At 31.1% G+C, this 26,205-nt stretch overlaps 2 protein-coding genes and 1 long non-coding RNA gene across 4 annotated transcripts in view; 1 reads left to right on the forward strand and 2 right to left on the reverse strand.

The window, feature by feature from the left end:
• Nucleotides 1-590: 590 nt before the first annotated feature.
• Nucleotides 591-24,111, forward strand: LOC116777735 (FK506-binding protein 2). 2 transcript variants are annotated; one of them, XM_061526333.1, is made up of 4 exons: nucleotides 591-865; nucleotides 20,749-20,837; nucleotides 22,700-22,953; nucleotides 23,364-24,111. In XM_061526333.1, the coding sequence occupies exons 1-4, from the start codon at nucleotides 678-680 to the stop codon at nucleotides 23,544-23,546; spliced, it is 714 nt and encodes a 237-aa protein (XP_061382317.1). In that variant the 5' UTR covers nucleotides 591-677; the 3' UTR covers nucleotides 23,547-24,111. The 2 variants fall into 2 exon arrangements, with proteins under 2 accessions (XP_061382317.1, XP_032527324.1); XM_032671433.2 differs by having other exon boundaries at nucleotides 593-865; nucleotides 22,700-22,887.
• LOC116777736 (uncharacterized) lies at nucleotides 10,366-12,921 on the reverse strand. The gene is made up of 3 exons (XR_004354077.2): nucleotides 12,723-12,921; nucleotides 10,771-10,992; nucleotides 10,366-10,536 (listed from the first exon to the last, which is right to left on the reverse strand). It is a non-coding gene; the product is annotated as an uncharacterized LOC116777736 (long non-coding RNA).
• A 379-nt stretch (nucleotides 24,112-24,490) lies between the features above and the next one.
• LOC116777095 (FH1/FH2 domain-containing protein 3) overlaps nucleotides 24,491-26,205 on the reverse strand; it is a 42,870-nt gene continuing 41,155 nt past the window's right edge. The window contains exons 17-18 of the mRNA XM_061526017.1: nucleotides 25,525-25,572; nucleotides 24,491-25,117 (exon numbers count right to left, since the gene is read on the reverse strand). Of these exons, the coding sequence (XP_061382001.1) occupies nucleotides 25,532-25,572 (41 nt within the window). The 3' untranslated portion in view covers nucleotides 24,491-25,117; nucleotides 25,525-25,531. The remainder of the gene's footprint in view (nucleotides 25,118-25,524; nucleotides 25,573-26,205) is intronic.

Below are 26,205 nucleotides of genomic sequence, written 5' to 3' on the forward strand. Positions count from 1 at the left end.
GTCAGCATTGTATTCAGCGGTTCAGTAATATTGCAATACATACTTAAAATGTGGTCTAGATGCACATATCTTTAGGATATAATACTACTAAAATATTTTTCCTTGCAATCTATAATATTTTCATTTTAACGAATATTCTTTATCAGTAATACCCATTGGTAATAATAGTTAATATTTAAGTGAGTTTGAATATTAAAAAAAAAACTATTAAAAAAAACATTATATATAATGGATTTGTTAAAACCGCAAGTATCGGTCATTAATGGATTCTATGTATTTTCATCGAATTAAAATTTCATTTTTTGAGGACGTGTCATATATGTCGTTTTTAAACTTGAATTGAACTATAAGTTTCGGGAAAAGTGGAACACGAAACAAGTCGCGGTTGCCGCGAATGAGTTGATCACGTCATCGGTCGTATGCGTGGCAAGCGTGAAGAGTGGCCGCGTCATCTATTATGGATATAAACCCATAAAAATATATTCGACTCTGTCTACTACTAGAGGAAAGATATTTTAGAGAGAGATAGAATAAACGCGCTCGTGCACCAGCGGCGAACCAACAAAGTTTATAGAAATTCCAAGTTAGTGAAACTCGCGCTGGCATCAGTTGATATCCAACGGTCGTAGTAGACGTGCGCATTTCTCGATCCTCTTGTAACTTTTCGTAAGTTCGTCATGACGTTGCGCTGCGTGCTTGCTGTACTGGCTCTCGCCGGAGCTACCTTCGCCGGACCAGAGGTCACCGAACTTAAGGTTGAGGTAGTCAGCGTCCCAGAAGGGTGTACTGTTAAATCTAAACAAGGCGATATGCTCACTATGCACTACACCGGCACGCTCGAGAACGGTCATAAGTTCGACTCCAGGTACGTATTTGAATAAAATTATTTTTATTTCGTAGCAAAAATATTGCAAGCGAGTTCCTATCATAATAATTTTTACGGATCCGTTTCAACAAGAGGATGTTGTGACATCGTGCTTGGACAGATAAATATACGATAAATGTGCGTCGGTCATATAAATGTCTATTTCATACACTGTATCTCCGAGCAGTTAACCCATATTCATTGTTTAAAGTCATCAGTGACCAGATAAGGCGGACGTCACATACCGTGGCGGCCACTGAGTTCGCCTCTCGCTTCCTTATGCTAATTACTAAAACATTCGACGTGCCAAATTTTTAACCATATTCCATACGTATCGTTTATTCAATTGACATATAACCTGAAAAATATAAATTGATATAAAGTTCTTATAATAATTCTTATACTTCGTCGACCCAATTCGACGAAATATTAAATAAGAGCAATTAAATTCAGAAGCAATTATTTTTTTCTTCCATCAAGTTGTGAAAAATTGACTTTTTTTAATATCAATGCATGTGGTTTAATAATACTTCCACGAAGACTAACTTGATTGGAAGTAATTTAATTATCCCAATATATAAAAGCAATGAGCGTAAATGAAATGTGGCAAAAAATTCGCTTTTCAAAAATATGTATATGAAATTATACAATGGAAAATTTCTGTATTTTATTTCGATTATTAATTTTTACTCGAATTTAAGAAGATTACAGAAGGCAATTAATTTTATCTACCCAACTGATGTTACTTTGACGGTTTTATTTAATCACATTTTGTAGCAAGATTTACTCTTTGAAAAAAAATAAATTGTCGCCTTTTTAAATATTTAAACCAAAACTTATAGACAGGTTTTCACGAAACAATGTTATATAGCAATTTCTATTGGAACCATTAAATAATACCTTTTTTCTAACTAAAGTATTTTATTTATTTTAACTTCTAGCTTCTAGAAGTTTTCATAACTATATAATGAAACAAAATTTAACATCTATTGTTTTAATTTAATATAGAAAACCGTGTTTTAGCTGTAAACGTAAAAACCTTTTAATATTAGGAGGTGCAAGCACGGCGCGCTAGACTTTTTATTTACTTTCCGGGCGGTATCTCTGGTTCTCATTGATGAATCCTTTGCCAATTTGTAAGGTCATTTATTATTTTATATAATTAAATTTTATAACTTTAATTAAGTAATTTTCGCGTTTCTTATACGGGAATGAATCGGACATGATAAAGTGTGCAACCTTTTTGTCTGTCACTGTATAGAATTACTTTTCACAAGCTTTTGTACAAATTCAGCTCATGTCTCGTTAATAGTTTGTAATTCTCTATTTGTTGCGTCATGCAATATACCACATCATATATTCTATTTTGTCACTAATAATACTAAAAACGGCATATTTTCAATTTATTGAGACTAGTCTGGTTTCTTGATAACAACCAATAGTGATACCGTACTATCAATACTTTTTATTTGTCATTAGTTGGAACGGAACATGTCTTACTGTGTAACAAAAAACAATTGTCATAATATTAACTGTTTGTTTCTGGATTAATTGTAATAGGCTTCCTCTAGGACCAGCTGTCAGTACCTTGCTTTGGATAAAATCGTTCATTGCCTCGGTTTTCAGAACAGGTGAAATGGTCAAGTGTTGTATAAAAATTAATATTTGCAAGGCATAGGGCCATCTGTAGCACTAAGATGAAACTTAAGAAAATATCTATTGTGATTCAGTTAAATTAAGCCCCTGTAGAACTGGAAGCTTTCACACATTTCAAATTTCATTTTATTTGATTTTAATAAGCTGTTCCATGTAGCTTGCAGCTTGTAGTTTGTAATCGATAATCTTAAAACTATATCATTTAATGATGCGTATTAGTGTTATGAGGCCGTGCAAAAAACCTTTAAAGCAAATTTGAACGCAGCGGCATCCATGTAACTCGATCTAAACTTCACGCCAGACTTAAAGAAACTGAATTCGGTCGTTTTACTCTTAGCGTGCCGCTACGACTTAGTTACATTAACATTTTAAATGGTGATTATAATAACTTCCATGCATTATATTCTCGTAAAGAGTCGATAAAACTAATAATATTATATCTTATTGTTAGTCTAATGATCTACATGGCCTCTATTTACACAAACCTTGTATATAGTAGTATCTGCGGATTAGAAAATGTACATTTTCATATGAACACATCTATGTAGTTATCGAATTAGCATTGATCAATTAAATATTATAATCTACGTAAAGATTAATATTAATAGATCCATTTAAAATTATACTATAATTAGTAGTTGTTACGATATATTTTCTTCTGAATCATTGGTTTCATTAAGTATAATTTTTTGTAGTACTAATCTCTCGAATGAGAACCGACTTTATAAAGGTTTTTTTCGTTGATGCGTTATCCTTTGTGAAATATAAATAATGCAGAGTTATTAATGGGAGAAAATGGATTTGGTTGGTAATACCTTGCAGTTTTTTTATTGAAAATTTACTATGTAACTGAAATCGATAATACTTGCAGGAGTAATAAGCTATTTATATATGGTATGACATCTTGATGTTATGCAATGTGATCGTGAGTTGTGAGTGAGTCGTGGTTAGCATGAATTTAGTCTTATTTGATAGCTCGTTTGATAGGTAGTGACTCGATTAGACGATGAACCTGCCTCGCTCATTCGAGTGGTTCCATTAAAATTTTAATTACTTTGTATTTGTGTTGTCCGCATTGATAGAAAATTAATGAGAATCTGTGAAGAAAATTAAATTTCGAATGTAGAGGGATTTAGACCGTCGGGATAATTAAATGGGTAAACAGAAGTTCTTGTAGCGACCATTCACTGGCCTCTAGAATAACTCGCTTGAGGAACCACTGTGAGTCAGGTGATTCAAGCACTGTAGTGTTTTAACCTTCCAATTGTAAAAGGCGACTTAACATGATTTGCCGATTGGATAAAGGTAAACGATTGCTAGATTACGAAAGTACTTTTCTAATTTATTCCTCAGTGTGTGTTTGTTGCGTTTGAAGTTCGTGGATGGTATTTCAATTGGTTCCATCAAAGTAAGTAAAAGTGAGGCTCTTTAGAAACTTGTTTCCCTTACGACAAATTCATCATATTTTCCATTCAAAACAATTGAATGTGCGTCGTGTGAAGCCATTTAGATAGATCGTAGGTACAGCATTGTTGGAGCTGAAACAAAGCGCGTTCCCGCAAGATAGCGGATATGCTGTAATTGTCCTCATATTATAATTATCTGATCCGACATGCGACAAACTCAATTAACTTTGAATAATATTGTGTAAAAATTATTGTCACCTAAGGACTAGGTTGTTCTTATTTGTATTAATTAAATTACAATAGGCACTTAGTGTCGTTTTATGTCTGTTATAATTATTATGTCGTTTATACATTTTTTACTTCTGTATATGTTTCATCATTTATGTTTTACGCGATGTAATTTGAAATATAATTTAAACAAACGTTAGCGTATCGGATGCATTGGGTGAGCGTGCGCAGCGGTTGCCGTGACAAATGGATTCCTATTCGTTTAAACGTGACGTGTCTTTTACCGGTTGATCGACTTGAATAACTGCCTCCGCTACATATCAGCTAATTAAAAATTTAATACTCTTATTTTCAATAGACATTTTTTACAATTTATAACAAACAATTCACGGTTATTTTAATCCATCCGGTAAATATCTAAATAAAATTCTTTCAATGTATCATTATGGCAACAATAAAATAATTTTAATATTAAAAACCGAGACAGAAATGTGTTGTTAATGCAAGAAATAATTATTTTAAAATAATTAAGCGATTGCACAACGCTCGCATACAATTACACATAACATTACAACGTTAAACACCTAAGTACTGAACAATGACTTCTAACATGCTCACACAATACCGGGAAGTGGAATACCAAAATTGTTATACTACAAACTTTTAAACAAAAATTTAATAAGGAAACATTTACTTAAACTATTGCATATTCACACATAAGAAACTAACTAACGTTTATTGTTAATTAAAAATACACTTAAATTATAAGTAATAATTAGTATTTAGCATTATCAGCCGCGATTGTGAACCTCTCGTATAAGATAACAAAATTATCGTTATGGAAATATGCTATAGAATTTGTAATTATTTGAAATAATGAAAACAAAATTTTTATTTGACGTTGTTAACACAAACACGCTTCTTATATTTAAAAAAATTACCTATAATGTTTTGAGTGAAATTCTTATGCCGTATGTAGTGACCCAATACATATTTGATATATGAAACAAAGCATTAAAATTACATATCAAGTAGAGAACTTAATTTTTTTATCAATCGTTATCAAAGCTGTGACAGTAGGTCAGTGGAGACGTCGAACAACACCTTGCCCGCTTCGTCCGTTCGACCGTCCGCTGATAATACACTATTGTTACTAACGATAAATTTTGGGGTCAGGAAAGATAAACCCCTGACATTGGATTTACCTTCAGTTGGCTCTTGATATCACATTCGTACCTAAAATTATTTAGTTTAACCATAAACTTGGTTAGATGTCAGGGTCTAATAGATGTTGGTTTTAAATTAAAGGATAATCACCGACCGAGCTCTATTACGATATTTCGAAATCTATTCCGATTCCAACTTTAAATAACACACATTAAAATATGCTATTAATTTCATATAAATAAATTGATAATTCGGATAACGCTAACTGATCCCATTTTCTATCTGATCGATGTTATCCTCCAACAATCTGGTTGAAGTGGATAATTTTTCTGTGACAATAAACAGCAAATTGAAACAGCTTCATAATGTTATTCGCTAAATTAAATCATTTATATTGTATCAGATCGTGTTTCATCTCTGAATATTTCACGTGTAAAACTTAACGCTTGAGAGCGAAAGCATCAAGCTTAAAGTAGAAGACACAGTGTTTATGTCCAATACTACCAATAGATAAAGACATTGCCAATTCTTGTTTCTAAACATTTAAAGATGACTTAAAATTTAATTATAACAATATGTCGACGCCTAAAAAAGAATTAATACCTACAAAATATGATAGTTTTAGGCTTTATGTAAGATTCCATCTTATTTTAGCATTAATTTTATCAATTAAGCCCATAATGTGTTAAAGGTGGAAATTATTCATATTTACAAAATAATGGGATAGAATAAATAGGTCAATAATAACTCTATTTTCCAATATTTTACATTTACAAGAAATTCATAGGTCGAAGTGAATCTTGTCCATTTTTGTATCGGGAGTATTGAGTATGATAAATAAAATGCAATTCATATGAATAAATAGAGTTTTGGTTAGTTTTCTTTTAATCAAACTATATTTATTTACAGAATTTACGTTTCGTATATGAATTTGGGTTACATTTGTTTAAACACGACGTTTTGATTACCTTCCACTAACTGTGTTTATGGAAGACGAGTTGAAATTTTCTGTCACTTTGCATTTTGGCCATATATTTGCCAATATTTTTTTTCTTTAACAATTATTGTTACATTTGCAAACAGAAAGCACTCTAAATGTATCTTGTAGTGTTTATGTGATCAGAGACTAGGAATTGTGTCTACGAGAAGCTCTCGGTTGTTGAGGACTTGCCAACGAATTTCTTTATCCAAAATTAGATTTTTTTTTTCTTTCTTCTTGAAAAAGTTATTTGATCATGTTTTGTATTCAGTACAAGATATATACTTGATTAATAAAATTATATTAGAGATTATAAAAATATATGAAAAACGTTGTTACAAAGGTTGGTTGGAAATAAATTTCTTATGTCCTAGAAATGTATGTAGTCCACGATGGGGTAAATGTTTTTGATTTTAAAAGAATTAGAATTTAAAAGAAGATATTATAAAATGTCCTATACATATGTGTAAATACACATATTAGGAATAGATATAGTTTTTCATCGTTTTCCTATACACCGCCGTAGTGCGATAAAATCGTTTCTTGGTGTCTATAAAATTGAATTTTTCAGCTTACCCTAGCTCACGTACATGTTGACCGGTTAGTAATTGTGATGAGATCAGCTCTTGAAATAAAATTATTTTCTATAGACAGGTATATCGATTATTTTATATTGTTTAATTGGTCGCTTTTTTCGTTGAAGTGATAAAAGTTGTGAGTGCAAAATTCGACGCTGTATCGGTGGGAAGCACCAAGAACTTAATACTCTTAAAAAACTAAAAAAGGCACCAAAACTTATATCGGCTTCGCGAATTTCACTTTCTATGCCTAATTATGCTCAATGCCTCTATCAAAAAGCATACAAACTTGCGCTGCTCTGCGAAAGGCTTTGCGAACTAATGGGATAACTTGAATAACATGAGTATGCTTTTTGTTAGAGGATGTTGCTGATTCCACCGACAGCAGGCGCCACCGAAGGTGGGTATTTGCTTTGTAACATTTACCTTTCATTTTAATTACTGATACTTTATATATTTCTTACATAATTTTGCACCAACCTCTTTCATTAAATATATTTTTATAAGTAGCTTTTGCAGATGCTCTTAATTGAAAGCGAAAACCTTAGTAGATTAAAAATAAGAATAACGGTACATCGTACAAGTTCGTTTGGGAACAATGAAATGTTTTGTTTTTGCAAAATACAAACATATTTCATGAGCAGATGGAGTTGTTCCCATTTATTAAATGAATTAAAATTTACAATGACTGCTTTCATTAAACCATTGTTTCCACATTTGATAACATAGCTAGTAATTGATATTATGAAGTAGTTTCTGTGAGGTATGCTTAGCAATAAAATTTGATTCAATAAGATTTTAAACTTTAATGATTTTTTAAATGTAATATGAAATAAACAGTTTCATATCAGCATTTTTCTTGCTGCAATATAACCTACGACAGGCTACTCACTGTTTTAAAATTACTCTCACAATTATTGACGTCTTTCTTTATTATTCACAAATGTGATTAAAATTCTGAGTTGGCATGTTATCATTTCACTGAAGGTTATGGCAGTTAGAATGACGTGGATATAAAATAATTTCAGGAATAAGTTTAAAATGAATATTTCTTAATAAACACTCTTAGGCATTAATGACTATTAATATTAATTAACTAGGCATTAATGAATATTGTCATAAATGACTATTACTTTTATCTAGGTATTAAAAATATTATATCATGTATAATATGCCTAACGCAACGCTCGGTCGTTATAGTTGCTGCTATGGATTTGACATTTCTTTAAGTTCAAAGTGGTTTTATAATTTTATCAAGACAGATAAAATCTTGAATAAAAACTCAGTTTCAACCTCCAATAAAATATTCTGTAAATTATAAGTCGGGCATTATATGCCATTTTAAGCCACAAATATGAGATTTATTGTCGTAAAGCATTTCGATAACAAAACAAGTACTAGCGAGATTATTTTAAAGATTTAAAGATATCTCTTTATGAGTTCCGTTGAAACAATAAATTATTTATTACATTCAGATAACCATGAAACCACATAATTATAAACACATAGTTTGTTTCATTTCAATAAAATCAATAATTAATTAATCTAATGATCGAAACGATCTTATCTATTCGGTATATTAAACTGAATAAAGGGAGGCAGGTGAAACACGACCGCAGAATTTTACGGCCGGTGTGGGTTTACCGTCCTTTAATATTTAATATAGATAAAAAATACTGCAATCTCTCACTCTCGGATCGGAAAGTATTTATTTTGTTGGAAACCGATATTTCGGATGCCTTTTGAATGTGCACCATCCGCTCTACTTCCAAATCTCGTGTAGGTACATATTTTATCTGCATTTATTTTACTATATTTTAATATTCTTTCTCGTCCGCTTTGAGTGATATCTGCTTTATGTTTGTTTTGTTTAAAATGCATTTGTGTTAAAAGTATTTTTTTCATAATTTGAAATGAAACATCATTTAAGTGCGTGTCGTTGTATAAAACCTCGACAGTCAAACTAACCCATAAACTGCGTTGCTGAGATATGAAATTGTCGTTGAACTCACAGGGTGGACATATCTGCGTAAATTTTTATCAGCTGTTAAGCCTTTGAAAATTGTTTCTTAACTTAAAAGCTAAAGAATGGTTTATAGAAAAATCAAGAAGTTTTTAGAAGAATCTTGACGTTTGTTTTCTTTTTTTAATATTAAATCTGTTGATTATAAAACCATTTAACGAAAGTTACTGTTTGGAGCAAGTTGTATGCATGCGAGAATGCCTCGTAGTTAATCCCAATATAAACCACACGGCGTTGATTCATCCGTAATTGCTGATGAACAAACATACAAACACGTCCTTCTAGCATGAGGTAGGCTTTGCCAACTTGATGAATTAGCTAATATTACTATATGATATAAAACATGCAATTATATTTGATAACAACGTGACACAGCTACGTAATTAATTGTTATGTAATAGCAATTTAGTTAGTAACACATAAGAAAGTGATTACATCTTTGTACTGATTCCTTATGATCTTCTAATTAATAATATAACAGAACTGTTACATTTATTAATGTGCGTACTTGAAACGTTTCAGAAGTTTATTTTCGTGATGTAAGAAATTTAAGTTCAAACATATTGCGTGATATTTTATAAGTACAATAACGTTTGGTAGTAAAGAATGTTTCAGTATAGAGCGTATTAACTAATAATGTCGGTGATTGAGGTTTCGCGATCTTCGGCAGGGTAAACTGCGTGAAACAGTCGTAAAGCGTCGACGCAACCTTCGACTTTTATTTTATATCTAGATGCGACTTATTATAGCTCTTTTAATTTTTGAACAGATATAAATGTTTCTCGTGACACATGTAACAGTTGTTTCTGAATAAGCGCTCTCGTTTATAGTCTCGAATCAAGATTCTTTTCTTGTATCGCCATTGTTAAATCAAACGCATTGTTTATAGCCAAGTGTTCGTGAAATTTAGAAAGCACTGCATTTCTAACGTAAACTTCAAAATTTCGTTTTTTGTTTCATTCCTTTACTGTTTGAGATGGCTAAGTATATGATATTTTCAAATATTTAGATATCAATGAAAAGCTTATATTCTCGGGAATCTATCTTTTCTAATTTTTTTTTATTGAAATGTTGTTTTCAATTATATATAATATATTATCACGACGATCCGATACTCCATCCAGTATTCGTCTATCTTCGCCGCCACCCGGTAGCATAACGGTGCGGCGGCCCTCCCCTCTGAATTATTAACACGTGCCATCCTACAAGTTGAATCGACAGAATTAAAACTTACCCAGCTCTTTCATATTTCACCTACTTGCGTTGTTTTCCACCGCTCAACCCATTTAGGGAGCCGTCCAATTAATGCCTCCGAGTGCTTCCATTTTGAGGTTCCGAGAAATTCGTGCCAAGAAAAAGTGGCTCGCCTCAGCAGAAAGCGTAAATTAAGATGTTTGTCTTTTTTGTTCTAATTTAAGCTTTGATCTAGTTACAATTTAGATTGTTGCAATTGAAATCAACTGCATTAAAAAAGTGGTGTAAAATTTTTATATTTTTGGGTTTTCTTAAAATTGGAATATATTTTACAAATAGCTCCGTGGGGTTTACCATCCAGAAGAGCTGCTCTGCATGCGTGAAGCGCTCTTTGTATCTTTCCATGTATCAAACGATGCCACTAACATTACTCACGGTCTCTGAAATCGGAAACCAATTTGCAATATTGTTTTTATAATTCAATACTACGTCTCTGAACTTATAAAAACTTTATAAACACATTTTCAATCGAAATAAAATATGTAGTTTTAAAACCTGATTTCCGCAGAATCAGCCTTCTGATAAATCTCGCATCCGATAAATAAGTTCCCGGAAAATGGAACCTTTTTTTAACTTTACATCTATATTTTAAGGTTAATATATTTTCTATTCACCTCTCAGTATTTCAAAAGGGTTTTAAAACGAATTTCTATAGGAGCCTGTTCGCGAAGACTGTGTTTGTTTTCGAAGGTGTCCGGACCTCGATCGTGAATTGTCAGCGGACACATGTGCCCTGGAGCCCCTCGCTGAATAATACAGGAACATTGGGCTTGTGTTCTTCTCACGTTTTATTGCGGGCGATTGGCTGCAGAATTTCATATTCTAGGGTTAACTTCCTGTCGAAACATAGATAATATTAAATTTTTTTTTGCCGAGAGATGGTAATATTTAGTATATCCCAGTCAGGATAGATGAAAGCTTTAGGCAAGTTAGTAAAGTGGCTCGGTGGTTGCCAGTCGCTGCGTTAATAATTAAGAATGCTCCTTGTGCACCGCCTTATCATCATAGACCGCAATGTACAGCTTTTACGTAAAAATGTACTAAATTTTACCGCTTACAAAATTTGACAAATAAATGACTATGTTACGATATCCCGGACGTTACAGGTTCTTATCCTGCCCGTATCCATCAACTTTTAATTCTATATTATTTATTTAAACTGTAATTTACACATGCTCGATGTTCGTTTCTTATCCGCTGTGTCAATCCGTCATCGATTCGTTACGCCGTTGAAACATTAAGTAATGAAATATTATAATAGCACCCATGGTTATGATTTCAATTTTCAACTCTCATTTATAAAGAACTTCTTATAAATAAGAATTGAAAATTGTCAATTGAAAATTCTTATAAATTGGAATTGAAAAAAAAAGAAAATCTTATTTATAACAATTAGAGTTTAAATATTACATTCGATACTTTTTTTTCAATTGAATATAAAATACTATAAAGTTTTCAGGTATGTTTAATCGCCACATAATAAATATGCAATCGTCTTATGTAGAAGAGTAAACAAACAAAATAATATGTCGTGCACAGTCTTGAGTGCTTCATATTTTAAAGGAGCGCGGTTACGGATACGCATTTTTCTACTAACTTAACATAAGCCTCTCTTGACAAATGGTGAGGATGAACGCTTGTTTTGCACACAGTTCGTGATATTTTACAAAAAAATGTTGTCGCCTGCCTTGTTTTGAGATATCATGAGATATTATTGGTTTACATGAACCTGCATTGTTAATGGTTTTGTTAGGATTCTTCTTTAAAATAAAAAGTATTTTCTTTTTTCTATTTAAAGATTAAGCTTAAATATAGATTTATAAAACCAATGCAGTTAGATAGTATAGTTACTAATAATGAATGGCATAGTCAGTAGTTTTAAAATATTTTTGTATCTTTTTTGTTTTAACCAATAATATTAGTAAAAGGTTTATTGCTATTTAAATGTAACCTAGCGAACTATAATTAGGATTAGAATTTTTAATGTTAAAATAGTTTAATCTAGCAGTAAAGAGGTAAATTTCCAATTTTTTAAAGAAAACGTGATGGATTTACACTTAAATGTACAAAGTATCAGTATATATATATATATAAACATTTCTCTGACCATCAGATGTACATATGTTTTAATCATAAAAGCAATCCTATGTGGTTAAAACCTAACTCCAATCTAGTTATCTTGTTGGTACCAGAAGATCAATTTGTTTAAGGATGCTCCATATAAATTATTCATACTCCAAGTACTTAGTATCCTTTTCATGTTTAAGAAAAAATATGGCTCGTATAGTTGTAAGGCTGCCATGTCAACATATTTCTCTCTTTTCACCATATTAATTACACATCGATATTTACAGTGGTTAAATAAAATTGTAACATAATACACACCACGCGTCGTATTTTTTCACAATTTGCTGTTATTTGAAAAGGGATAATTAAATGAGGCTAACATCACTGCAGCAACTATTGGTAATTAATATATAAAAAAATAAATAAAAAGGAAACAAATCGATGTTAATAACATTTTAAGGACCATATTCTTTTCTCGTATAGAATTGTGAAGACTTACACTTTGTTACCCTTTGGGCGGTAAGGCAGCCATGTGTAAGGTAGTTAGGGTATAGCTAGGCTGTATCGTACTCGGGCAGCTACGTTGTCGTTTGACTGTTCATCCGTAACACTGCAGCCAGAAACGCAAACAGATTTGTCTCACCCCACATCAAATCATAGTTTACATTCTCTGTTTATTTTGACACTGACAACTAATCAACTTTTTATAAAACAGTGATAATTCAAAACGTTTAATAAAACAATCTTTAATTTTTGAATAAAGTTTTTACACGATTAAAAAAATAATTTAAAAAAAGTAATAACGCACTGAAGACAATAATGAAGTATGGTTTACAGTAAATTTTTTTGGCTTGGACAAGCCAGCCACAACAAAGACCATCTAGCCAATATTACACCCTGGACGCCGGCCGACTACAAATTATTCGCTCGCTTCCCAACTTTGCTTAAATTATACATAGGCTATCCTGCTTAGTTTACCAGTTACCTACATTTCAGGCATACAGCAATTTTGATTTTGCTATTATATGCATTTAATTATAAAATGGTTCGATACAAATTTTTAATAAATTGTCGTGATACATTTTATTTATATGAATTATTAACCAGAAAGGTGTTCGTAACATGGGATTAAAAAAGGAGTTCCCATATCCGTAGCAGTTCCTGATTGATCGTGTTCCCTTCATCCAATAAATATTAAATTTGATCCTTCAATTTGTCCGTCTCGCTTAGTTTCGATAAAATAAATGATGTATTAATACAGGGATGCATCGGAACGAGATGGGAACGTGACGATTGAGAGACTCGGAGCTAGAAGATAGTTTAATATAGAAATTTATGAAACTAGCGTCTCTCTTTTGTAATTAATTTCTACTCTCTTATAACTTATATGTCATTCATCCCTTTAACTTAAAATATTCTTGACATTTTACAGAATATATCAATATAGAAAAAATAAAAATATTTTATTTGAACCTAGCAAATAAAATTGGTATTCAGACACAATAACAATTTCGTTATAAGTGATAAGTGTACCTACGCAGGAAAATAGCTTAAGAGTTATTTTAATATTCTGTGCTAGTTGGAATATAAATTTAAGTGGAAAACTCGTAAAACTCGTTTTCTAGCGTACATGTCAGGTTTTAGATACATCCTCAACACGGGTCCCGTTTTGCTAGACGACCACGATACGACAGCGTACTAAATGGACAAACTTTCTCTTTAACGTTAATTGCTTCATGCCAAAATGGTTTATACAGCAAAATAACCGAGAATCATTAGAGTAAAATACCACATTGTGTATATAGAAAGCTAATTACAGTAGGTATGGCGATAGAAGGTTCTTGTGGTATAAACATGGCCAGGGTTTGTTAATAGTCGTCCACAGGCATGTCTTTTCGGTCGATGAAGTAACTGCTCAAAGTTTATCGAGTATCTCTAAGAGTCTTTGTGCGGTAATATTGTTAGTGACTGTAGACGGTTAGCCAATACCCGGGAACTTTCTTATTACCGTTGGATTTTAAATAAAAATGTGAGACAAAGCATCCTTATTGTAAACTGTAAACGAATAAAACTCTTACTGATATACTTCTGTGGGATGAAATCAATCAAATGCAAGTCGACGTGCAGTAATTGAAACAGTGAGAACCCTGTCTGCAGTCCGTGATGGATGTTGCAAAATAAACTAAATATTTACTACACTGTTAATTCGTCTACTTATTATTTGATGATATTTTAAGTGCATACCGTTGTTTGTTACGAAAGTGGTGTCTGATTTGGTAGTATTTACGGACGACAGTGTTCCGTTAATGGTACTGGAAAAACTTCGGAACGTTGCTTATATTTTTAGAAAACAGCGATTTAAATATTTGCATGTCCATTTTATCTGGACATTGAAAAATCAATTAAAGATTACACTATTTTGATATAGATTTATTTAAAATTCAAAAACTGTATCTTTATGTAAGACAATAAAATTACATCGGAGCGGGCAAAGCGGCCAGTCGCTGTAATCTTATTGTCGAAGACCATCAAAAGCGAAACCGGCATCCACTGCAACAACATATTTTATGGAATTCAATCACAATTGATATAAATTTTAAAACTACTTTATTTCCTGGGGAGAGTTTTAGAATTTTTTCTTTATTATGGCATAGACTTATTTTGTTATTATTAAATTTCTAACGAAATCAGTGATTTTTAATAAATCATATGGAAGACAAAACTTACGGTCATGTTATAAGTTTGGGCACAACCACAAATTATATTTTTTACCGCACTTTTTCCACGTGGCGGATACTTCAGAAATGATCGCTCGAGATTATTTTAACCATCTTAAATGCGTTAAAATTTCGTTAGGTAAATGTAATTTAAAACAAAAGGCAACCCTAAAAAAGTTTTCTTGGTTATTTTTAATAATTCAATAACCAACAAAGTAGCGACTGGGAAGACAGTAGAAGGCGGTTAGCCAATCCCGCGATGCCTCATAACGTTACAAAAAGAGCGTGTTGCTGGCTATAAATATTAAATTTGCCATATTCTGTGAGTCTGTAACACATCTGCTTCCACCACTAACCGCGCGGTTAAAAATTCAGCGCACTGTTATCGCTCCGCTATTGTGCCGGCTTCGATGCTATTTTTAAATTTGCTTCTAGTGTTAATAAAGCACTAAATGACGTTCTACGATGTTAAATGAAATGACTATCTGTCAAGAAATTTGCCTCTCACTACGTACAAAAATGTCTCATGATAAATCCAAGTGGGATGTACACACAATAGATCGTATTTAGGTTGTGAGCACATGTTACGAAAAATTTATATATTCTTGTGGATGATATAGTGTGTTCTCAGTTGTCTTGGTCCTCACTAAATATTTTATATCTTCTCTTGAGGACATGACTCTTATATGTGGTTCAGTTATATTATTATTTTGCTTTAGGAAGTATGATATAAAAATATATGTTTTGAACCTTATATAGGTTGCATTACTATAATATAAAGGGTATTTCCTCACGTTTTTCTGAGCTTTTCATTGAGTTAAGTTCGTCACGCGTAGCTTCTTGTTGAACGTTGAAGACGTCTGTATAGCCACAGTTTATCCCTTCACCCGACTTACACTTAAACTTTCACTCACACGGGAAATAGAACTCTTGGCCACTGAATAATAATATGAGCAAACATTTATTTCACGTCTTAAATTCACACATGCCTATTATATAATAATAAAGAATTGTCTATACTTTTCTATTGTACCTAGAATGTTGTTAAGGTATCTGTGTATTAGTTAATTGGAACACGGTGTTGCTTTTGTAAAATATAACGTCGCTGTTACATCTTGCAATCGGTCACTTGTCATTAAAATATACTAAGAAATGCCGTACCTGAGACAAAAAGAACATTCATTCCATTATTAATTGTTCGGAAGTACCTTAGTTTTATCCAAATGTTCTGACAAAAGGTAATAACAATCAAAATGAATAATTTGTGAATTTTCTGTACTTTAACTAAAATATAGTACGAAAATAGTTAAATCATTGTAAATTATACTTTAAATAGAATATAAGTAACATATATAACTCTATATTTTTCTTATTTCATATGTGTCGAAGTCTCTCTCATATATTATTGAGAGTGGAGGGACGTAGGGATGGTTTTTTGAAAAATTCAAGATCTTAAACCTCGCCCCTGCAAGACGCGATGAAAGTATGGAATTAAAATTTTCGTTTGTGCTACTATTTTCTGGTTTGAGACGAAAGTTTAAGAAAACGTTCATGAACTACATGTTTTAATTTGTAAAAGTTTTCCCTTGACCTGATACTTTTGAAATATACGACCTGTAAATAAGTTCCTCTGCAAAACTTTTAAATTTCAATCTTTTACGGTCTGTGGTAATCAAATGTTGAAAAAATATCTTAAACGTATTCTAAAATTATATCATTTTTTTTCTTATAGCGACAAATTTGGTTGTAAATATGAAATATAAGTTTCTGTAGGCAAATTGACACATATTAAAGGGATTTTAAACTACATTTATAAAGACATTAAAGGATTAAAATGTTAAGTAAAAAATGATAGCATGATGCAACACGAAGAAGGGTATGATTATAAGCAGCCGGCTGGATCAGCTTCCTCTCGTTAGTGAAGTGTACATATTGCTAAAGCTTGTAAAAAAATATCCATATATATTTTGCTAAGAAACGTAAGAAATATATTCATTATGAACTCTGCCAAAATTCTTGCACAACCAAATTCGAGAATCATATTAGAAAGTGTTTGGTATTTCCAATAAATAATTAAAATATTTTGCAATATAATAGCGTAAAATAATCGTGAGCATCTTTGACCTCGAGAACCTGGGGTCGCTTTCACTTGCTCGTTTAAATAGTGAGTAAACTTTGTAATAGTAAGAAACCGACGGCGACGTCACATGGATTACGTCAAAAGGACCATAACCAGCAAATTTTATTTCACTGTGACACATGTCATGCTTGCGCAACGTCCATGCGAAACAAGATATATGTTGAAAAACAAAAATCTTATCTAAACAACATTAAATTATAATATTTACAATTTTACATACGAAATTTTAATTGTTATATAATATATATTTTTTAAAACAACGATTAATATTATAAGATAATTTAATTATCTCGGTGATTTATTTCCTATATTAAAAGTTGGTAATTGATTGTGTTCTTATCGTTTTGTAATTCTGATAATAATCATAGGAGTAACGTAAATCCACACCGTAGTAGTCGCGATTGAGAAACGTGCTTCACCAGACATTTATGCGGAAGCACGATTAATATTCGGACCCCATTACGTTATTTCCTTAATCCCCATACGGTATGTCCGTACATTTACGCATTTCCTATTAACATATTTTCAATTTTCTTATGAATTTTTATATATAATTAAAAAAAACCTCTAAGCATTAATGTTTTTTTATGGATGAAATAGAAATATAATATTTGTATTTTTTTCTAGTTTTATGTGCAAAAATAATCCCTTAACTCGTCAGACTATTATGAAGTAGTTATTTAATTCAGGTTTCATTGTAGTTGATACGTGATCTCCTGAGCCAGTTTAATTTGGTTGAGCGCGGAACTTAGTGCTCAGAATTGTTATCATAATTATTCAAAGTCATTATTATGGAACAAGTATAATGAGTCATTGTACAATTTTTTTTTATTTAAAATCTATTTAAAGGACTACAATTTTTCTCTTTATTTATAAAAGGTTTATGCGACGTAAGAAACTGATCACAAAACACATTTAAGATATAAATGTCACTTGTCACATAAGATTCTGGTTTCTTTAAAATTATATTTACGAGTCTTGTTTAAGGAAATAAAAGGTAAAACTATTTCAATATTGTTTAAAGGTCAACAATAATATTTTCTCCCGGTATAAATATTTAAAAACAGTGTTCTGTTTATTTTACTTTGTCATTTATTGTCTAGTTTTGGTCATTTTTGATTTGGTTGTTAAATGTATCATTTAAAAGATATTTCTGGAATATATTATCTTAGGTACTATTGTTGTAGAATCACAAAAATAGTTAAAATTATATTTCCTTATGTATACCAAATTTTATGAGAAAGTAAATAAATTGAGTTATAGAGCATTTTAAAAACTCCAAACGATCGACGAGGTCGCTTCTATAGCAGACAATGGTTTCTCTTTGCTTTCTATTGAAAGTAACTTTCACGTGGTCCTGTAGTCACGGGTCAGATGCGTTCGAGTTTGTCAAGGAATTATATAATACATAAAAATAGTATTTGCAGTATAGAAACGAAGAAATCTAAGAATATTAACCTTTTTCATTAGTTATTTTTAATATAGTGCTATTTTGTCTTAAACACTAGTATGTTTTATCTATCATTCATGTTTTAATTTCCATTATCGGCCTTTAAAATGTAATTTTGTCGTTTGATGAATAAGGACCTTTTAGATCTTTCCAAGTTGACACAGCAAAAAAATATTACACCAGACAGATCGTTTACATTAAAACCGAACTTAATCCATTACGAAATTAGTGACGACGAGAGTGGTATTTTTTTACATTTTTATGTATAATATATATGTATATCTACATGAACTTTAAATTAAATTTGAACTGAAGCGCACGTTACGTTGTCTCTATTTGATTTACTTATTTTCTCTGTTCTAAGATCGTGCTATTTACAAATGCAATTCTTGAGAGGGTAAAATGTAATGAGATTAGTGAATAATCAGTATAATCAAGTAATTTGTTTGTTATTTTGTTTTATATCTTTAATAATTTTGTATTAGATCTCTTAATAAATTGCAAACAGACTGTACAGTTACGAATACGGTTGTTTTGATAATTAAAGTTTAGTACATACATTAAACATAAGACACACACATTATGTAATTTGTAATGTACGATAAAATAAATAACTTTCGTTTTAAAGTTATTGAAGACTAAAAAAAGATCCAAAGATTTGTTTATATTTTTTATACATTCATATATAATAAACATTCGCGGTGGCCCGGAGCTTAAAGGCCCACCTGTCATACGTGAGGGCGAAGGTTCGAAACCTGGCAAGTAGCAATGTGATCTTTTCCGAGTCATATGTACTTTCTAAGAGTATTTATTCACCACTGACAGACGGTAAAGGATAACATCGTGAGGAAGCCTGGAATTATAATTTCAAATTATAAGTTTGAAATCGCCAATCCGCCTTGAGCAAACGTGGTGATGCTCTAACCTTCTCCTTGTGAGAAGAGGCCTTTGTTCAGCAGTGGGCTACGATAGGCTGATGATTTTGATGATGATATAAAGCATAATTTTGTATACAAACCATACGTACTTTTTCTACTTTTCATTCCGTACTTGTTTATGTTTGGTGTACAGTTAAGTGTATACTATCTATCCTACTTTAAATTATGTCAAAACATTTCTTGCACTTTGTGAAACAAATATTAAACTCAACAACGAACTTCTTTTTTAATAATATCAGTTTATTAAATACTTATAGTAAAAACGTCTGGATAGTTGAAAACTAAAGTTATATGAAATTGTTTAGGTCGGGTAATGATTTAGGTTTTTCAAGAATTTCACAAAAATATATGATATTGATACGCAAACGTAAATCGATTATTACATTATATTTATTATATACTAGCTGATACCCGCTACTCCGACTGCATTGTTTGATATGTTATACAGTTTTAGAATATTAAAAATTCTACATCAATAGAGGTATTAAAATCTTCGTCTGTTAATACTTTAATAAATTAAAAGGTCTAATTATTTATCTTAGAAATGATACTTTTGTGAAAGTGAAACGGTTTTTCGTTACTTTGAAGTTTGGTATTATTTAACGGGGTGGCCGTTCACCTGACTGCATAATTGTATTTTTTTAAATCAATACTGGCAATATTAAAATATCATATTTGCAAGTTTACTGAAACAGTTCTGATAAGCGTTAATGAGTTTAGCAAACTACTTCGCAACAAAGGCTTATTTTATAGTGGTATTCGGCTGGCAATTTATCTGATGCCTCCCAGGATATATGGATAATCTGGCAGTGTAAATAATATCACCAGACCGTGGTTGCGCTGCGCCACGCTGCATAAGAACATAATAACTATATGTTTACATTTGATTTATGATTTTACCGACAAGTATTTTACCAGAATCTATTCTTTTTTTTTTTGTTATTGAAATGAAATATTATTGAAAGAAATAATAAAAATAACTGAGTATTGTTTCAATCTCTATTTGAATATGACGCGTATATCTATATCTATATATCTAAATCGTACACAACTGTCTATTAAATTTTCTTTTTTATAGTATTAGTATAATTAAAATTAGATATATCTAGATATTAACGACCCTAGATTTAATGTCCAACAATAAACATTTGTAGATTTCATTTTGCTTAACGATTGTCCTCTATATTAGATTATAGTTGTGACATATTGTTTTGTAGATGGTTATTTTTTTGTATCTAAATACTCAGCAAACGGCTTATTTTTTATTTATATTGTTGCAGCTACGACCGTGATCAACCGTTTACCTTCCAGCTGGGAGTGGGTCAGGTCATCAAGGGATGGGACCAAGGATTAGTCGACATGTGTGTTGGTAAGCAAACATTACTCTGTAACTTAGCACTAACAACAATTTAAATTATAACGATATCAACCGATATAAATCAAACTAAAGATTTAAAATGGAAGGAAAAAATTTAAACTTTTCAGTGTTATTACAATTGAATGTCACGTTGATTAAATCCCACGTCAATAAAACGTCTGTTACTTTGTGCTATCAGTCATAACGAGCCATACGCTTCTAAGATCTGTGATAAGATCAAGTCAAGCACGAACATAAGAATAACAAAAGGTAAATTTAAGTTATGGAAAGTTCCAAGTTAAGATGGTGCTTCAACCTAGGTTAGTGTGCTTTTGAATTGTTTTAGTTCACCGTGAGTCTTTGGAATTGGGATAAGACTTTCTCATTAATTCCTATTAACGATGCCATTATAATAAAAAAGAAGTAACTAGTAGATGGATAAGATAAAATTCTATGAATGTAGATGAAAATATGAAATGAAATCAGATTATTTCTTTGTAATACATAAATTATTAAACCCATTCGAGTAACATAAAGGTATAGTCACATTTATATTTAAATTTATGACTATCGATTAAAAAGATTTTTAACTAATAATTAATAAATATTCGGTCTTAGTTAATTAAATCATGACAAAAAGAAATATTTGCACTTGCACTTGCACTCACTTTTCGTATACCAAATATAAAATTTTTGTCCTTTTTAAAATCTTACAAGTATAATCCTATCTTAGTATAAGTTTAAATACTATATTATGGACGTTTTTTTGCTGTTTCAAACAATTCATGGATGAATCAAACCCGAGGACAATGATACATAACTATATATTAACATTCGACCACAGTTTGCAAACTTGAGAAAATTTATTTTAAAACTAATTGAACAAAACAAAATTGAAAGGAAATCGTACGCAGAAGTAATTAATTTCATAGTTAAATATAGGACCGCGTAAAATGTTATGTCGAACAGCTAGTTAGAAGTTCAGAACAGTGCGAGGAGAAACAACGAAAGTATGTTGAAACCAAATTGTTGCAGTCTGCTGTGGTGACAACTTTATAATTACAAGTAACACGCTTAGAACACACACAAAACATATACGTTATAGGAAATAGAGTTACTCGCATTTACAAGTTTACGTTTGCAACGGAATGCGTGTTGCAATTTAATTTTGTCATGTAAATTGTTATTTTGTTATAATACTCCTTTAAAATTTGTGAAGACCATTGTACTACTTTTTATATGTATTTAGCAGAGACGGTCTTTTATGAAACGCGGGAGGTAAAATAGGTTATACACATACAGATACAGATGTGTATATGATGCCTAAAAGTTACAACCTAATATGCAGTCAATTTGCTCAAAATCAAAAGTCAAAAAGTTTAAATTTGGACAAAATAATGTGGCCTTAATCAAAAAATATTTGGGTCATAAAAATTGCATTTGTCTTAATAATTACTACATTGGATTCATCAGTTTGATTTTTCATAACCTTAACATTTGACGAATCTGAACATTTTAATTAATGCACATTAAAGAGCTGAATCTCGATTATAAAAATTAAACTATAATCAATATAACTTTCCTGACTTTTTAATGATAAACTCAGGTGCAGTGTCGGCTAGAGCAAACACGAGACAAGTAGTAAAATTCTTTTAAAAGGGCTCTCGCTCTGCTGTTTTCTTATTAATATTTAAAGAAATGATTTTAAGTGGAAGAAATGTTTTTTTTTGAGGTTGAGAAGTAAACTAGCAGAGGTGAGCGGGTTTTTATATTCAGGTTTTAATTCTAAACAAAACTCCTAGCGTGAGTTATTTTTGCTATATACTTAATCTGACACCGCTCAGAATCGAAGTATAAATTGAAATTTTGTGCAGGTGAAAAACGTAAACTCGTTATTCCGTCATCCCTGGGCTACGGTGATCGCGGAGCTGGTAATGTCATCCCTGGAGGCGCAACACTCTTCTTTGATGTAGAACTGATCAACATCGGCGACACACCGCCCACAACCAACGTGTTCAAAGAAATCGACGCCGACAAAGACAACATGCTATCACGAGAGGAAGTGAGTATAGAAATAGTGTTCCGGGCCATGGACACGGACGGAGATAGCGAACTGTCTAGGGAAGAGGTCAGTCAGATGATGTTTGTATGGTGAAGGGCCTCTTCCTGTATGCTGTATGGAGTATTATTTTATTTCTATTCTAATTGTCAAATATGTTTATGTATTGAACAGTTGTTAATCTATAATTATCATCTTATGTTCATTCTATGTCCTTAGGTACCTGTAGCTGTTTTAACAAAATCTATTTATAGATATGTATGTATGTACAGTAGTGAATAGTTTATCCCTTTCATAGATATGAGATATTTTATTATTTATGTTGCATGCATGTCACGGATTTTAAATATTATATTTAAAATAATAATATTATATTATTAAATTGTTTGTATAATAAATTTTTTTTTGTTACAATAATGTTTGTGAGTAATGATTAAGAAATAATGAGATTAACGCAGCGTATTAATTTTCTTGTCCAGGTGAGTGACTACCTGAAGAAGCAGATGGTGCCACAGGATGGTAGTGAGATGAGTGAAGATGTCAAGCAGATGTTGGAAAGTCACGACAAACTGGTAGAGGAGATCTTCCAACACGAAGACAAGGACAAGAACGGATTCATCAGCCATGAGGAGTTCTCTGGTCCTAAGCACGACGAACTCTAAACTAGTTGTAGACACTTTAGACGCATCGCACATCAAACTCATAGCGGCAGTACCAACCGCCGAAGTTCATATTGTTTGTTTGTCTTAAGCTTGGTTATTTAAGCGTCTGTTTTGTTGAATATTTCGTACTTAGTCCACTTGTGTTGTTGGAGTCGTGACTTTGTTATAATTAGGTGCAATAATTTTATATACCATAGAATGTTTGGTTATATTTTTCTAATATTATATTTTGAATTATATTTTTATTAACGTCTGTGAGGAACGTTGCGGTGTATTCAATTCTTAGTTTTCTGTTGAAAGTTAGCGGTTACATCTACTTTTGCGGAGAACATTAAATGTTTTTAAATACTTTTCCTTCATTATAATATCTCATCGTGATAGCCGCAATTTTTTAATCTCTGTTGAAAACGAATAATTCGGGTAGTTCCATTGTATTGGCGAATGCTCGCTTTTATTCTAAGTGTAAGTGTATTTCAATTGTCGTCATAATAAACCAGTAATAAATAAAAATTGATTTTAGCCAACATTTGTAAAAATAAAATGAATAAACCAATTATAAAATAAATGACTTTTATTTCACGTAACTTTCATAGCGTTTACTATTATTTGAATATGATTGAAACATGGAATATATCCCTACAGCTCATTATTACAAAATATTTATTTAATATAATCATGTTATTTTTTATTCATTTCTGATTAAAATGTATTGTAATAATATTTTTTATAATTACTTTAACATTTTTATGGCGCTAAAATATAAATGACACAACAGATCACATCGGTTTTGACTGAGAATTATTGATCTGTTTACTAACGAAGATATAAATAAAGGGAACCGATATAGGAAAATTAACTGACCGGCCGCGGCAGTGCGCTTTTCAGACATATTTAATATCATATAAAAAGGAAAAAAATAAGGATTCATTAATAAAACACAAATGTAGGTATAGTTATTTATAAATTAAATTTATATTTACAATGTTTAGCACAGATACGGAAATTATAAGATGTCACATAGAAATTTTAGAAAATTAATAATAAACATACTGTGAGGGTGGGCTTGTATATTGGAAGTACATTTGTCGAGAAAAACCAAAGCGCACCCTACGACCACAACACATGTGGCCGAAATATAAGACGAGGTTTAAAACAGAAAATATAAGAGGAAGAATTTAGATATATATTTTTTACTGTTTAATATAGTTCAAATCACACTTGACAGATATACCAACAAACCCTCACAAGAAATTGAAATCTTAGTTTATTTGTTCAAGGAGTTTTCACAGCGGAGTTAACATTAGCAGAAATAAATCGCAGTGAAATTTTAAACGGGTCCAGGTTTATAATAGAATATATTACGTGAGACAAGTTGTTTCAGACAATGGTTTATTTATAAACCTATCTATAAGTAAATGCTGAACTTAAATTATGATTACAAAATCACTTCAAACCCGAACCCGTGGGATACATACGACAAAATTAATAATACAGAAAGAAAACTTATTCGTTAAATTCAACTCTGCTCACTGATGCTGAGATTTCATTATAATAAATAACATGATGATAACCTGAAAGAATAGACTTGTGTTTGAACAGTGATACAGTAAGCAACAGGAAAGACGAACAAAACAATACATGAATTTATTATATTTCTATAAAAAAGGGACCAAGTTACATGATAGAATTATATATTATTAAATCATTTAAAATTTTAATATATAAGACTGCTGTTACTTCATACTTTCTTAACAACTGATATTCCACACTACGTTATAATATTCATAAATCTAACAAATTAAGTGTTTAATAATTAATATTTTTCAGAGTTTATCGGTCCTGTAGTAGTTTTGATAAATAGCCAATAGTAGAGCTATATATACCTACATATACAAACATAATTTCTTGTTATGTTTTAAATGTTTTATACGTGTTTATTTGATATTACTTTGTATCGTGTATGTATGTAGGTACTTACAATATTACTAGCTAGGCCATGACTGGTGTCCGTCGATAGTCCGATTCACTGGAACAATGTACATACATTAAGCCATGTCTATCAATACAATATGAATCATTCAAACACAATTTGTTATTTAATACAGACGCATCGATAACACACACACATATATATATATATATACAGTCGTTGGTTAGGCATGTATTTTTATTTATAAGTACTTCATATATTAAACTTTATATTTTATACAGTTCTTTAAATGCTTGTTACTCAAAATTGCAATTGCGACTTTAAAATGTTCTAAGTGACTAAGAAGACTAGTATAATTTTAATTTAATGTCTCATTACGTTTAAATTAGTGGTAAAAGTTTCGCTCAGCTGTTGTTAAATATATTACTGTTTAGATGTCACGTATACATTTCCTATGTTTAAATATCATTTTAAGCACTTATAGTCCAAAAAATTATAGGAAATTAAAATAATACTAGTTTTATCCAAATTACTCATTTATAACATAATTTTAATTATCTTTGCCTGATTATTAGTCGGATTGTTAAAAAGGTTGAAAGAAGAATATAGTCTATATTAAAATTAATATTTAAAAATGCACAAGATGTTGGCACATGCTCACGAAGTTGATAATAACACATAAAAAGTTCGAGTGGACAGTTTAATAAGACTGGAAACTCCGTTTCTATT

This window comes from Danaus plexippus, chromosome Z, assembly GCF_018135715.1.
Source record: "Danaus plexippus chromosome Z, MEX_DaPlex, whole genome shotgun sequence".
Lineage (NCBI taxonomy): Eukaryota > Metazoa > Arthropoda > Insecta > Lepidoptera > Nymphalidae > Danaus > Danaus plexippus.